Consider the following 15,029-nt stretch of genomic DNA (forward strand, 5'->3'; position numbering starts at 1 on the left):
GAGCATAGGCATAATAGTGGGCTCCAGAACACCAATTTACAGCTAATAGTGGAGAACTCTAAATTCAAATTTCTGTTATTTCTATTGCTGATGTGTGATTTTAATACAGAACTGGGTACCCAGGCTGTACCGGCTTTATAAGATATAATCACCCACACTGATCAGGTTCACATTTAAGAATGGGCTAATTGCTACTGTGAGAAGGGAATTGGCAAGAAAACTGCTGCTGAGCATCAGTCAGTTAGATTTAGACTACTACACAAAAAAACATCTACACACACCAACATAGATTCAAACATGTATCCTTGCTGAAACTAAGGTCCTGATTAGGACCAATACACAAACCTAATAAAGTGACATAAAGAGGACATCAATATGGAGGAGCCTGGAGAGATAAGGTCAACTGAATGAAACCCAGCTGTTTGCTGGAGCGATGGGCCAAAGTAAGGAAGTACATACTTCCCCAAATACACTAATTTTGACCTTTTCTGCTGTCTCTCTCCTTCTCCTGTTCTCCTCCTCTCGCTCTCCTGCTCTCCTCCAGATATGCCTCTCCATGTGCGTCGCAGCAGTGATCCAGCACTGGCGACAGTCAACGGGCCGTTCAGCGACCCCCGTGTGACCCTGCCGCCAGAGGAATCGTCCAGGAAGAACCCCACCCGCTGGTCCACCACAGCTGGCTTCCTCAAACCACAACACTCTGTCAGAGGCACCGGCACTGACACCAACAGCCTGGAGAGAAAGGTAGCCAACAATCATGCAACTCCTTTGTACAGTATCTAAAGCAGGGGTGGGCAAACTATGGCCATTCAATCTGGCCCACAGGAGGTTTGAGTAAAAAAACAGATAATTATTTTGGGTTAAAAAAAATACTCCAGTCCGCTCTTGAACGTCTACACTCTGTGGAGTGTACGGCTTAAAGTGGTCCTATGGACAGACACTCCAATCTCCGCTGTGGCGCTTTGCAGCTCCTTCAGGGTTATCTTTGGTCTCTTTGTTGCCTCTCTGATTAATGCCCTCCTTGCCTGGTCCGTGTGTTTTGGTGGGCCGCCCTCTCTTGGCAGGTTTGTTGTGGTGCCAAATTCTTGGATTTAATGGGGCTCCGTGAGATGTTCAAAGTTTCTGATATTTTTTTATAACCCAACCCTGATCTGTACTTCTCCACAACTTTGTCCCTGACCTGTTTGGAGAGCTCCTTGGTCTTCATGGTGCCGCTTGTTTGGTGGTGCCCCTTGCTTAGTAGTGTTGCAGACTCTGGGACTTTTCAGAACAGGTGTATATATACTGAGATCATGCGACAGATCATGTGACACTTAGATTGCACACAGGTGGACTTTATTTAACTAATTATGTGACTTCTGAAGGTAATTGGTTGCACCATATCTTATTTAGGGGCTTCATAGCAAAGGGGTGAATACATATGCACGCACCACTTTTCTGTTATTTATTTTTTAGAATGTTTTGAAAAAGTTATTTTTTTCATTTCACTTCATCAATGTGGATTATTTTGTGTATGTCCATTACATGAAATCCAACGTGTGTATATATATGTATGTATGTGTGTATATATATATATATACACACACACACACACACACACACACACACACACACACAGTGGGGAGAACAAGTATTTGATACACTGCCGATTTTGCAGGTTTTCCTACTTACAAGCATGTAGAGGTCTGTACATTTTATCATAGGTACACTTCAACTGTGAGAGACGGAATCTAAAACAAAAATCCAGAAAATCACATTGTATGATTTTTAAGTAATTAATTTGCATTTTATTGCATGACATAAGTATTTGATCACCTACCAACCAGTATGAATTCTGGCTCTCACAGACCTGTTAGTTTTTCTTTAAGAAGCCCTCCTGTTCTCTACTCATTACCTGTATTAACTGCACCTGTTTGAACTTGTTACCTGTATAAAAGACACCTGTCCACACACTCAATCAAACAGACTCCAACCTCTCCACAATGGCCAAGACCAGAGAGCTGTGTAAGGACATCAGGGATAAAATTGTAGACCTGCACAAGGCTGGGAAGACTGAATCTGCAATAGGTAAGCAGCTTGGTTTGAAGAAATCAACTGTGGGAGCAATTATTAGGAAATGGAAGACATACAAGACCACTGATAATCTCCCTCGATCTGGGGCTCCACGCAAGATCTCACCCCGTGGGGTCAAAATGATCACAAGAACGGTGAGCAAAAATCCCAGAACCACACGGGGGGACCTAGTGAATGACCTGCAGAGAGCTGGGACCAAAGTAACAAAGCCTACCATCAGTAACACACTACGCCGCCAGGGACTCAAATCCTGCAGTGCCACACGTGTCCCCCTGCTTAAGCCAGTACATGTCCAGGCCCGTCTGAAGTTTGCTAGAGTGCATTTGGATGATCCAGAAGAGGATTGGGAGAATGTCAGATGAAACCAAAATAGGATGGGGGTGGAAACATCATGCTTTGGGGCTGTTTTTCTGCAAAGGGACCAGGACGTCTGATCCGTGTAAAGGAAAGAATGAATGGGGCCATGTATCGTGAGATTTTGAGTGAAAACCTCCTTCCATCAGCAAGGGCATTGAAGATGAAACGTGGCTGGGTCTTTCAGCATGACAATGATCCCAAACACACCGCCCGGGCAACGAAGGAGTGGCTTCGTAAGAAGCATTTCAAGGTCCTGGAGTGGCCTAGCCAGTCTCCAGATCTCAACCCCATAGAAAATCTTTGGAGGGAGTTGAAAGTCCGTGTTGCCCAGCGACAGCCCCAAAACATCACTGCTCTAGAGGAGATCTGCTTGGAGGAATGGGCCAAAATACCAGCAACAGTGTGTGAAAACCTTGTGAAGACTTACAGAAAACGTTTGACCTGTGTCATTGCCAACAAAGGGTATATAACAAAGTATTGAGAAACTTTTGTTATTGACCAAATACTTATTTTCCACCATAATTTGCAAATAAATTCATAAAAAATCCTACAATGTGATTTTCTGGATATTTTTTTCTCATTTTGTCTGTCATAGTTGACGTGTACCTATGATGAAAATTACAGGCCTCTCTCATCTTTTTAAGTGGGAGAACTTGCACAATTGGTGGCTGACTAAATACTTTTTTTCCACACTGTACCTATGATAAAAATTACAGACCTCTACATGCTTTGTAAGTAGGAAAACCCGCAAAATCGGCAGTGTATCAAATACTTAGTCTCCCCACTGTATGTGTGTGTTTATATATGCTACCAGTCAAAACTTTGGACACCTACTCATTCAAGGGTTTTTCTTTATTTTACTATTTTCTACATTGTAGAATAATGGTGAAGACATCACAACTATGAAATAACACATATGGAATAATTTAGTAACCAAAAAAATGTTAAACAAATCCGATATTTTTATTTTTATTTGAGATTCTTCAAATAGCCACCCCTTGCCTTGATGAGAGTTTGCACACTCTTGGCATTCTCTCAACCAGCTTCATGAGGTAGTCACCAGGAATGCGTTTGAGGCAGTTGTGTTGTGACAAGGTGGGTACAGAAGATAGCCCTATTTGGTAAAAGACCAAGTTCATATTATGGCAAAAACTGCTCAAATAATTACTTTAAGACATGAAGGTCAGTCAATACAGAACATTTAAAGAACTTTGAACGTTTCTTCAAGTGCAGTCGCAAAAACCATCAAGCAACCATCATTTTGTATACATCTGGCCCTTCATTGGACACTGTGTTAACAAACCTCCAAACGAGCTTCAACGCCATACAACGCTCTTTCCGTAGCCTCCAACTGCTCTTAAACACTAGTAAAACTAACTGCATGCTTTTCAACCGAACGCTGCTTGCACCCACCCACCCGACTAGAATCACTACACTCGGCGGGTCTGACCTAGAGTATGTGGACAACTACAAATACCTAGGTGTCTGGTTAGACTGTAAACTCTCCTTCCAGACTCACATTAAGCATCTCCAATCAAAAGTTAGATCTAGAATCAGCTTCCTATTTCGCAACAAAGCCTCCTTCACTCATGCTGCCAAACATGCCCTCGTAAAACTGACTATCCTACCGATCCTTGACTTTGGCGATGTCATTTACAAAATAGCCTCCAACACTCTACTCAGCAAATTGGATGTAGTCTATCACAGTGCCATCCGTTTTGTCACCAAAGCCCAATATACTACCCACCACTGTGACCTGTACTCTCTTGTTGGCTGGCCCTCACTACATATTCGTCCGCCAAACCCACTGACTCCAGGTCATCTATAAATCACTGCTAGGCAAATCCCTGTCTTACCTTAGCTCACTGGTCACCATAGCAACACCCACCCGTAGTCTGCGCTCCATTAGGTATATCTCACTGGTCATCCCCAAAGCCAACACCTCCTTTGGTCGCCATTCCTTCCAGTTCTCTGCTGCCAATGACTGGAACGAACTGCAAAGATCTCTGAAGCTGGAGACTCTTATCTCCTTCACAAAATTTAAGCATCAGTTGTCAGAGCAGCTTACCGATCACTGCACCTCTACACAGCCATTCTGAAATTAGCCCACCCAATTACCTCATCCCTATATTGTTATTTATTTTGCTAATTTGTACCCCAGTATCTCTATTTGCACATCATCTTTTGCACATCTATCATTCCAGTGTTAATACGAAATTGTAACTATTTTGCACTATGGCCTATTTATTGCTTTACCTCCATAACTTACTACATTCGCACACACTGTATATATATTTTCTGTTTGTATTTTTGACTTAATGTTTTGTTTACCCCATATGTAACTCTGTGTTGTTGTTTTTATCGCACTGCTTTGCTTTATCTTGGCCAGGTCGCAATTGTAAATGAGAACTTGTTCTCAACTGGCTTACCTGGTTAAATAAAGGTGAAATAAAACATTATTATTTTTTTAAGCGCTATGATGAAACTTGATCTCATGAGGACCGCCACAGGAATGGAAGACCCAGAGTTACCTCTGCTGCAGAGGATAAGTTCATTAGAGTTACCAGCCTCAGAAATTGCAGCCCAAATAAATGCTTCACAGAGTTCAAGTAACAGACACATCTCAACATCAACTGTTCAGAGGGGACTGTGAATCAGGCCTTCATGGTCGAATTGCTGCAAAGTAACCACTACTAAAGGACACCAATAAGAAGAAGAGACTTGCTTGGGCCAAGAAACACGAGCAATGGACATTACACCGGTGGAAATGTGTCCTTTGGTATGGAGTCAAAATTTGAAATGTTTGGTTCCAACCGCCGTGTCTTTGTGAGACGCGGTGTGGGTGAACGGATGATCTCAGCATGTGTGGTTCCCACCGTGAAGCATGAAAGAGGAGGTGTGATGGTGTGGGGGTGCTTTGCTTGTGACACTGTCTGTGATTTATTTCGAACTCAAGGCACACTTAACCAGCATGGCTACCACAGCATTCTGCAGCGATACACCACTCACACTAAGCTCAAACCAGATGGGATATCATTTGTTTTTCGACAGGACATGACTCAACACTCATCCAGGCTGTATAAGGGCTATTTTACCAAGAAGGAGAGTGATGGAGTGCTGCATCAGATGACCTGGCCTCCACAATCCCCCGTCCTAAACCAAATTAAGATGGTTTGGGATAAGTCGTTCCGGAGAGTGAATTAGAAAAGCAGCCAACAAGTGCTCAGCATATGTGGGAACTCCTTCAAGACTGTTAGAAAAGCATTCCAGGTGAAGCTGGTTGAGAGAATGCCAAGCGTTTGCAAAGCTGTCATCAAGACAAAGGGTGGCTATTTGAAGAATCTCAAATATAAAATTTATTTTGATTTGTTTAACCCTTTTTTTGTTTACTAAATGATTCCATATGTGTTCATTCATAGTTTTGATGTCTTCACTATTATTCTAGAATGTAGAAAATAGTGAAAATAAAGGAAAACCCTTGAATGAGTAGGTGTTCTAAAACTGGTGACCGGTAGTGTATTTTCAAATAACTGCCCTTTTTTCTGGCCAGCAAATTTATCTTTAAAAAAAATCGGTGCGGCCCTCTGATTTTCGAAATCCCGACGTGGCCCTCAAGCAAAAAAAAATGACCCTCCCCTGATCTACAGTGTATGACATTAGCTAACTGTTACCTCTCTCAGGCTCTCCCCTCAGTGTACTGTATGTAGACCTACTTAGCAATGGCCCCCCACACTATATATTACTAATGTCTATCTATTTGTGTTGTAACACTATATTCATAGCCTATATCTTTAAAGGGATACTTCGGGATTTTGGCAATGAGGCCCTTTATCTACTTCCCCAGAGTCAGATGAACTTGTGGATACCATTGTTATGTCTCTGTGTGCAGTTTGAAGGAAGTTGCTAACTAGCGTGAGCACAATGACTGGAAATCTATGGTGTCTGCTACCTCTCTTCCTTCATAGTGGACATAGACATACAAATAAAATGGTATGCACGAGTTCCTCTGACTCTGGGGGAAGTACATAAAGGGCCTCATTGCCAAAATCCCGAAGTATCACTTTAAGGGATGGTTTCCCAGACCCAGATTAAGCCTAGTCACAGATTAAGCGTACAATAGGGACTAGGGATACTCTGTGACTGGGAAACCAGCCCTAAGAGTCTTCCTTGTTCCTGTGTCTGTTCAGGGTAAAGTTGTGGACACGTACCGTAGTCTCCCCCGTGACGCAGGGTCCTGGGCAAACCAGAGAGAGTTCCAGAGAGAGACGGCCCGCTCCTCCCTGAGCGCCAACCACCCGATGGTAGACCGCTGGCTGGAGAGACAGGATCAGGTAGGACCACTCACTGTACTGGACATGCAAACCTGGTATATCCAGTCACATTAACATTACATACATTTGAGTCATTTAGCAGACTATTATCCAGAGCGACTTACAATACAGTGAGGGAAAAAAGTATTTGATCCCCTGCTGATTTTGTACGTTTGCCCACAGACGAAGAAATGATCAGTCTATAATTTTAATGGTAGGTTTATTTAAACAGTGAGAGACAGAATTACAACAAAAAAATCCAGAAAAAAACATGTCAAAAATGTTATAAATTGATTTGCATTTTAATGAGGGAAATAAGTATTTGACCCCCTCTCAATCAGAAAGATTTCTGGCTCCCAGGTGTCTTTTATACAGGTAACGAGCTGAGATTAGGAGCACACTCTTAAAGGGAGTGCTCCTAATCTCAGTTTGTTACCTGTATAAAAGACACCTGTCCACAGAAGCAATCAATCAATCATATTCCAAATTCTCCACCATGGCCAAGACCAAAGAGCTCTCCAAGGATGTCAGGCCCAAGATTGTAGACCTACACAAGGCTGGAATGGGCTACAAGACCATCGCCAAGCAGCTTGGTGAGAAGGTGAAAACAGTTGGTGCGATTATTCGCAAATGGGAGAAACACAAAATAACTGTCAATCTCCCTCGGCCTGGGTCTCCATGCAAGATCTCACCTCGTGGAGTTGCAATGATCATGAGAACGGTGAGGAATCAGCCCAGAACTACACGGGAGGATCTTGTCAATGATCTCAAGGCAGCTGGGACCATAGTCCCCAAGAAAACAATTTGTAACACACTACGCCGTGAAGGACTGAAATCCTGCAGCGCCCGCAAGGTCCCCCTGCTCAAGAAAGCACATATACAGGCCCGTCTGAAGTTTGCCAATGAACATCTGAATGATTCAGAGGAGAACTGGGTGAAAGTGTTGTGGTCAGATGAGACTAAAATCGAGCTCTTTGGCATCAACTCAACTCGCCGTGTTTGGAGGAGGAGGAATGCTGCCTATGACCCCAAGAACACCATCCCCACCGTCAAACATGGAGGTGGAAACATTATGCTTTGGGGGTGTTTTTCTGCTAAGGGGACAGGACAACTTCACCGCATCAAAGGGACGATGGACGGCGCCAGGTACCGTCAAATCTTGGGTGAGAACCTCCTTCCCTCAGCCAGGGCATTGAAAATGGGTCGTGGATGGGTATTCCAGCATGACAATGACCCAAAACACACAGCCAAGGCAACAAAGGAGTGGCTCAAGAAGAAGCACATTAAGGTCCTGGAGTGGCCTAGCCAGTCTCCAGACCTTAATCCCATAGAAAATCTGTGGAGGGAGCTGAAGGTTCGAGTTGCCAAACGTCAGGCTCGAAACCTTAATGACTTGGAGAAGATCTGCAAAGAGGAGTGTGACAAAATGCCTCCTGAGATGTGTGCAAACCTGGTGGCCAACTACGAGAAACGTCTGACCTCTGTGATTGCCAACAAGGGTTTTGCTACCAAGTACATGTCAAATATACAGTGGGGGAAAAAAGTATTTAGACAGCCACCAATTGTGCACGTTCTCCCACTTAAAAAGATGAGAGAGGCCTGTAATTTTCATCATAGGTACACGTCAACTATGACAGACAAAATGAGAATTTCTTTTCCAGAAAATCACATTGTAGTATTTTTAATGAATTTATTTGCAAATTATGGTGGAAAATAAGTATTTGGTCAATAACAAAAGTTTCTCAATACTTTGTTATATACCCTTTGTTGGCAATGACACAGGTCAAACGTTTTCTGTAAGTCTTCACAAGGTTTTCACACACTGTTGCTGGTATTTTGGCCCATTCCTCCATGCAGATCTCCTCTAGAGCAGTGATGTTTTGGGGCTGTCGCTGGGCAACACAGACTTTCATCTCCCTCCAAAATGTTTCTATGGGGTTGAGATCTGGAGACTGTCTAGGCCACTCCAGGACCTTGAAATGCTTCTTACGAAGCCACTCCTTCGTTGCCCGGGCGGTGTGTTTGGGATCATTGTCATGCTGAAAGACCCAGCCACGTTTAATCTTCAATGCCCTTGCTGATGGAAGGAGGTTTTGACTAAAAAACTCACGATACATGGCCCCATTCATTCTTTCCTTTACACGGATCAGTTGACCTGGTCCCTTTGCAGAAAAACAGCCCCAAAGCATGATGTTTCCACCCCCATGCTTCACAGTAGGTATGGTGTTCTTTGGATGCAACTCAGCATTCTTTGTCCTCCAAACACGACGAGTTGAGTTTTTACCAAAAAGTTATATTTTGGTTTCATCTGACCATATGACATTCTTCCAATCCTCTTCTGGATCATCCAAATGCACTCTAGCAAACTTCAGACGGGCCTGGACATGTACTGGCTTAAGCAGGGGGACACGTCTGGCACTGCAGGATTTGAGTCCCTGGCGGCGTATTGTGTTACTGATGGTAGGCTTTGTTACTTTGGTTCCAGCTCTCTGCAGGTCATTCACTAGATCCCCCTGTGTGGTTCTGGGATTTTTGCTCACCGTTCTTGTGATCATTTTGACCCCACGGGGTGAGATCTTGCGTGGAGCCCCAGATCGAGGGAGATTATCAGTGGTCTTGTATGTCTTCCATTTCCTAATAATTGCTCCCACAGTTGATTTCTTCAAACCAAGCTGCTTACCTATTGCAGATTCAGTCTTCCCAGCCTGGTGCAGGTCTACAATTTTGTTTCTGGTGTCCTTTGACAGCTCTTTTGTCTTGGCCATAGTGGAGTTTGGAGTGTGACTGTTTGAGGTTGTGGACAGGTGTATTTTATACTGATAACAAGTTCAAACAGGTGCCATTAATACAGGTAGCGAGTGGAGGACAGAGGAGCCTCTTAAATAAGAAGTTACAGGTCTGTGAGAGCCAGAAATCTTGCTTGTTTGTAGGTGACCAAATACTTATTTTCCACCATAATTCGCAAATAAATTCATTAAAAATCCTACAATGTGATTTTCTGGAGAAAAAAAATCTCAATTTGTCTGTCATAGTTGACGTGTACCTATGATAAAAATTACAGGCCTCTCTCATCTTTTTAAGTGGGAGAACTTGCACAATTGGTGGCTGACTAAATACTTTTTTTCCCCACTGTACAGCTGCCCAAAAAATTAAGAGACAAAATTATCAGTTTCTCTGGTTTTACTATTTATAGGTATGTGTTTGGGTAAAAATAACATTTTTGTTTCATTCTATAAACTACTGACAACATTTCCCCCAAATTTCAAATATATATATTGTCATTTAGAGCATTTATTCGCAGAAAATGACAACTGGTCAAAATAACAAATAATGCAGTGTTGTCAGACCTCGAATAATGCAAAGAAAATAAGTTCATGTTCGTTTTTAAACAACACAATAGTAATGTTTTAACTTAGGAAGAGTTCAGAAATCAATATTTGGTGGAATAACCCTGATTTTCAATCACAGCTTTCATGCGTCTTGGCATGCTCTCCACCAGTCTTTCACATTGATGTTGGGTGACTTTATGTCACTCCTGGCGCAAAAATTCTAGCAGCTCGGTTTTGTTTGATGGCTTGGTGACCATCCATCTTCCTCTTGATCACATTCCAGAAGTTTCCAATGGGGTTCAGGTCTGGAGATTGGGCTGGCCATGACAGGGTCTTGATCTGGTGGTCCTCCATCCACACCTTGATTGAACTGGCTGTGTGGCATGGCGCTTTGTCCTGCTGGAAAAACCAATCCTCAGAGTTGCGGAACAATGTCAGAGCAAAAGGAAGCAAGTTTTCTTCCAGGACAACCTTGTACGTGGCTTGATTCATGCGTTCTTCACAAAGACAAATCTGCCGATTCCAGCCTTACTGAAGCACCCCCAGATCATCACCGATCCTCCACCAAATTCCACAGTGGGTGCGAGACAATGTGGCTCCAAGTCTCCGTCTAACCATTAGACGACCAGGTGTTGGGCAAAGCTGAAAATTGGACTCATCAGAGAAGATGACCTTACTCCAGTCCTCTACGGTCCAATCCTCATGGTCTTTTGCAAACCTCAGCCTGGCTCTTCTTTGTTTCTCATTGATGAAGGGCTTTTTTTTATAGCTTTGCACGACTTCAGCCCTGCCCCTAGGAGCCTGTTTCGAACAGTCCTCGCCGTGCACTTCACCCCAGCTGCCGTTTGCCATTCTTTTTGTAGGTCACTTGATGTCATCCTACGGTTGTTGAGTGACATTCGAATGAGTTGGCGGTCATCCCGGTCAGTAGAGAGTCGTTTTCGCCCTCTGCCGGTCTGTAGCTTTGTTGTCCCCAATGTCTGCTGCTTGACCTTGTTCTTATGAAACGCTGTCTTTTAAATTTTAAGGATGGAAGCAACCTGACGCTCACTTTGTCCCTCTGCCAGTAAAGCCAGAATTGAACCCTTATTTTCCTCACTGAAAACTTTCCTTTTCAACTCTTTTGGCATGGTCAATAGTTATTTTTTGATTAATATTACTTTTGAGGTACTATTAGCACTGTTTTTGCCATCCAGCTGGTCCTATTACAAGAGGATAGTGATGACCACAGCAGTGGTTTTTATACTTCTCCTCGTTAAATAAGATTTGGTTCAGGTGATCACCTAATCAGTACCTAATTCAGTAGAATGAGGTGTGCCTGTGTTGGAATTCAACAGACACTGGAATGGAATGGCTGTCATACATGTAGAGATGCTGATTTAAGAAGAAAATATATATAGACACAGTACCAGTCAAAAGTTTTGACACACCTACTCATTCAAGGGTTTTTCTTTATTTTTACTATTTTCTACATTTGTAGAATACTAGTGAAGTCATCAAAAGCATTCCTCATGAAGCTGGTTGAGAGAATGCCAAGAGTGTGCAAAGCTGTCATCAAGGCAAAGGGTGGCTACTTTGAAGAATCTAAAATATAAAATATATTTTGATATGTTTAATACTTTTTTGTTTACTACATGATTCCATATGTGTTATTTAATAGTTGTGTTGTCTTCACTGTTATTCTACAATGTAGAAAATAGTACAAATAAAGAAAAAAATAACTTGAATGAGTAGGTGTGTCCTAACTTTTGACTAGTGCTGAATTTGCAAAATAATATATAGGGGATTGGAAGTGATGCAGACAATTACATTGATGGAAGCTACAATCTATCTGCAATATTAAAGCTGATCTACCCCCTAAAGCTCATTTCTGTTTTCATGAATTTTTACAATATAGACCATTTTGACTTTGCAGCTGGCCCATATAGCAGAAATCACTCGGTTCTGCCTCCAGGACAAGACTCATCTCAATAAACATCAACCTGCTACTATTATGCTACATAAGATAGTCACTTATTTTAAGCATGAGTGCGAGTTAGAGTCCGAGAAGAACCAGACCTGTGGTATTTTCCACCAGACCTTTGGGCCCTGGTCAAAAGTAGTACACCATAAAGGGAATAGGGTGCCACTTTGGACAGGTTGTAGAATGAAAGGAAGAAGGAAAGGGTAAAAGGTCTTCCACATGTCAGCCTGTAGAGACAGAATAAAGGAGCCGCTAAAGACCTCTCCCTCTCTGCTGTCTCTCCTCCATGTAAACCACGGCATGAGCTGACAGAATGAGTTCAGAAGTTCATCTGTCTGTGGGCGGCTGGGCCGACAGGGCTGCTCTGCTGTGGAGAAGCTACATTGACGACGACTGGTGGGTCTATGTCCCAAATGGCACCCTATTCCATACATAGTGCACTACTTTTGACCAGTTCTGGTTGAAAGTAATGCACTCTGTAGGGAATATGGTGCTATTAAGGACTTACCCTGGAGTTCATGGCCTAGGATGTTTCTCATATAATGGTGATGATCATCATATAACTTATTTCTCCCGACCTTTCATTTATTTTATTGTCAGTGACATGAGATATGAGCTGATATTAAAAGGACATGTGGAGCTATGAAAGATTTAGTCACTCCATTTATCAGAGACTAGACTGGAGAGGCATCTCTCAACAGATGTTGGTCTGTATTGCATAGGGCTGTAGCCATCACTGTGATGGGTCACAGTGGTTTTATCACAAACTGTACCCTATTCCCTATATAGTGCACTACTTTTGACCAGTACCTTATGGGCCCTGGTAAAAAGTAGTGAACTATATAGGGAATAGGCTGTCATTTGGGAAGCATCAAGTGGCTCTGCTTTGTCTCACTGCTGTAAGTGCTTGTTGAGATTTTTCCGGAGGGGAAGGATGGAGGGATATTGCAAGTTGAGCAACTATATAAGATAAGAAATGTCTTGTTTGTCCTTTGATGGAACTCCATGAAAGTCACAGATATTTCTGAGGTCATTGAGGTTCTGAGAATGCTCTGAGAACCCAAACTGAGAGTTTGTGATGTGAATCCTAAAATGTTATCTCCTTCATCCGCTCTGGCAACAGGTATTGTAGCTATGGCAACGTGAGAGCGCAGAGATGTGTGTGTGTGTGTGTTCATAAATCTGTCATGTGTTTTAATGAGCCACAGCTGGCAGTGCAGGAGCAGGGTGTAATGACCACTTCTCTAGCCAATCTGAAGAAGGACTACATGGGCGACAGTGTGTAAAAAACACTGTGTAGGGGCTGTTTTTGTATGCTTGAATACACTTCTAGGTAATGACCGACCACTTCTCACAGCAGACTATCACACAGCCAATCTGATGGGGGATTGCTTGGATGACAGTGTGGAGAAAACACTATGGTTTTGTCCTAAATGGCACCCTATTCTCCTAGTAGTGCACTACTTCTGACCAGGACGTAATAGGGCTTGAATACACTTTTTGGTATGCTTGAATACACTTAATAAGTATGGGTGCATATACAGTGAGGGGGAAAAAAGTATTTGATCCCCTGCTGATTTTGTACGTTTGCCCACTGACAAAGACATGATCAGTCTATAATTTAATGGTAGGTTTATTTGAACAGTGAGAGACAGAAAAACAACAAAAAAATCCAGAAAAACGCATGTCAAAAATGTTATAAATTGATTTGCATTTTAATGAGGGAAATAAGTATTTGACCCCTCTGCAAAACATAACTTAGTACTTGGTGGCAAAACCCTTGTTGGCAATCACAGAGGTCAGACGTTTCTTGTAGTTGGCCACCAGGTTTGCACACATCTCAGGAGGGATTTTCTCCCACTCCTCATTGCAGATCTTCTCCAAGTAATTAAGGTTTCGAGGCTGACATTTGGCAACTCGAACCTTCAGCTCCCTCCACAGATTTTCTATGGGATAAAGGTCTGGAGACTGGCTAGGCCACTCCAGGACCTTAATGTGCTTCTTCTTGAGCCACTCCTTTGTTGCCTTGGCCGTGTGTTTTGGGTCATTGTCATGCTGGAATACCCATCCACGACCCATTTTCAATGCCCTGGCTGAGGGAAGGAGGTTTTCACCCAAGATTTGACGGTACATGGCCCCGTCCATCATGCCTTTGATGAGGTGAAGTTGTCCTGTCCCCTTAGCAGAAAAACACCCCCAAAGCATAATGTTTCCACCTCCATGTTTGACGGTGGGGATGGTGTTCTTGGGGTCATAGGCAGCATTCCTCCTCCTCCAAACACGGCGAGTTGAGTTGATGCCAAAGAGCTTGATTTTGGTCTCATCTGACCACAACACTTTCACCCAGTTCTCCTCTGAATCATTCAGATGTTCATTGGCAAACTTCAGACGGGCATGTATATATGCTTTCTTGAGCTGGGGGACCTTGCGGGACCTTGCAGGATTTCAGTCCTTCACGGCGTAGTGTGTTACCAATTGTTTTCTTAGTGACTATGGTCCCAGCTGCCTTGAGATCATTGACAAGATCCTCCCGTGTAGTTCTGGGCTGATTCCTCACCGTTCTCATGATCATTGCAACTACACGAGGTGAGATCTTGCATGGAGCAGCCCCAGGCCAAGGGATATTGACAGTGCTTTTGTGTTTCTTCCATTTGCGAATAATCGCACCAACTGTTGTCACCTTCTCACCAAGCTGCTTGGCGATGGTTTTGTAGCCCATTCCAGCCTTGTGTAGGTCTACAATCTTGTCCCTGACATCCTTGGAGAGCTCTTTGGTCTTGGCCATGGTGGAGAGTTTGGAATCTGATTGATAGATTGCTTCTGTGGACAGGTGTCTTTTATACAGGTAACAAGCTGAGATTAGGAGCACTCCCTTTAAGAGTCTGCTCCTAATCTCAGCTCGTTACCTGTATAAAAGACACCTGGGAGCCAGAAATCTTTCTGATTGAGAGGGGGTCAAATACTTATTTCCCTCATTAAAATGCAAATCAATTTATA

The 15,029-nt window shown here is 43.1% G+C and overlaps 1 protein-coding gene across 4 annotated transcripts in view; it reads left to right on the forward strand.

The window, feature by feature from the left end:
• The window catches only part of LOC121580868 (partitioning defective 3 homolog), a 299,046-nt gene that overhangs the window by 131,241 nt on the left and 152,776 nt on the right, over positions 1-15,029 (forward strand). For all 4 annotated transcript variants that reach the window (XM_041895983.2, XM_041895984.2, XM_045224827.1 and 1 more), the window contains exons 4-5: positions 545-744; positions 6,618-6,761. In XM_041895983.2, the coding sequence (XP_041751917.2) occupies positions 545-744; positions 6,618-6,761 (344 nt within the window). The remainder of the gene's footprint in view (positions 1-544; positions 745-6,617; positions 6,762-15,029) is intronic.

Source organism: Coregonus clupeaformis, chromosome 14 (assembly GCF_020615455.1).
Source record: "Coregonus clupeaformis isolate EN_2021a chromosome 14, ASM2061545v1, whole genome shotgun sequence".
NCBI lineage: Eukaryota > Metazoa > Chordata > Actinopteri > Salmoniformes > Salmonidae > Coregonus > Coregonus clupeaformis.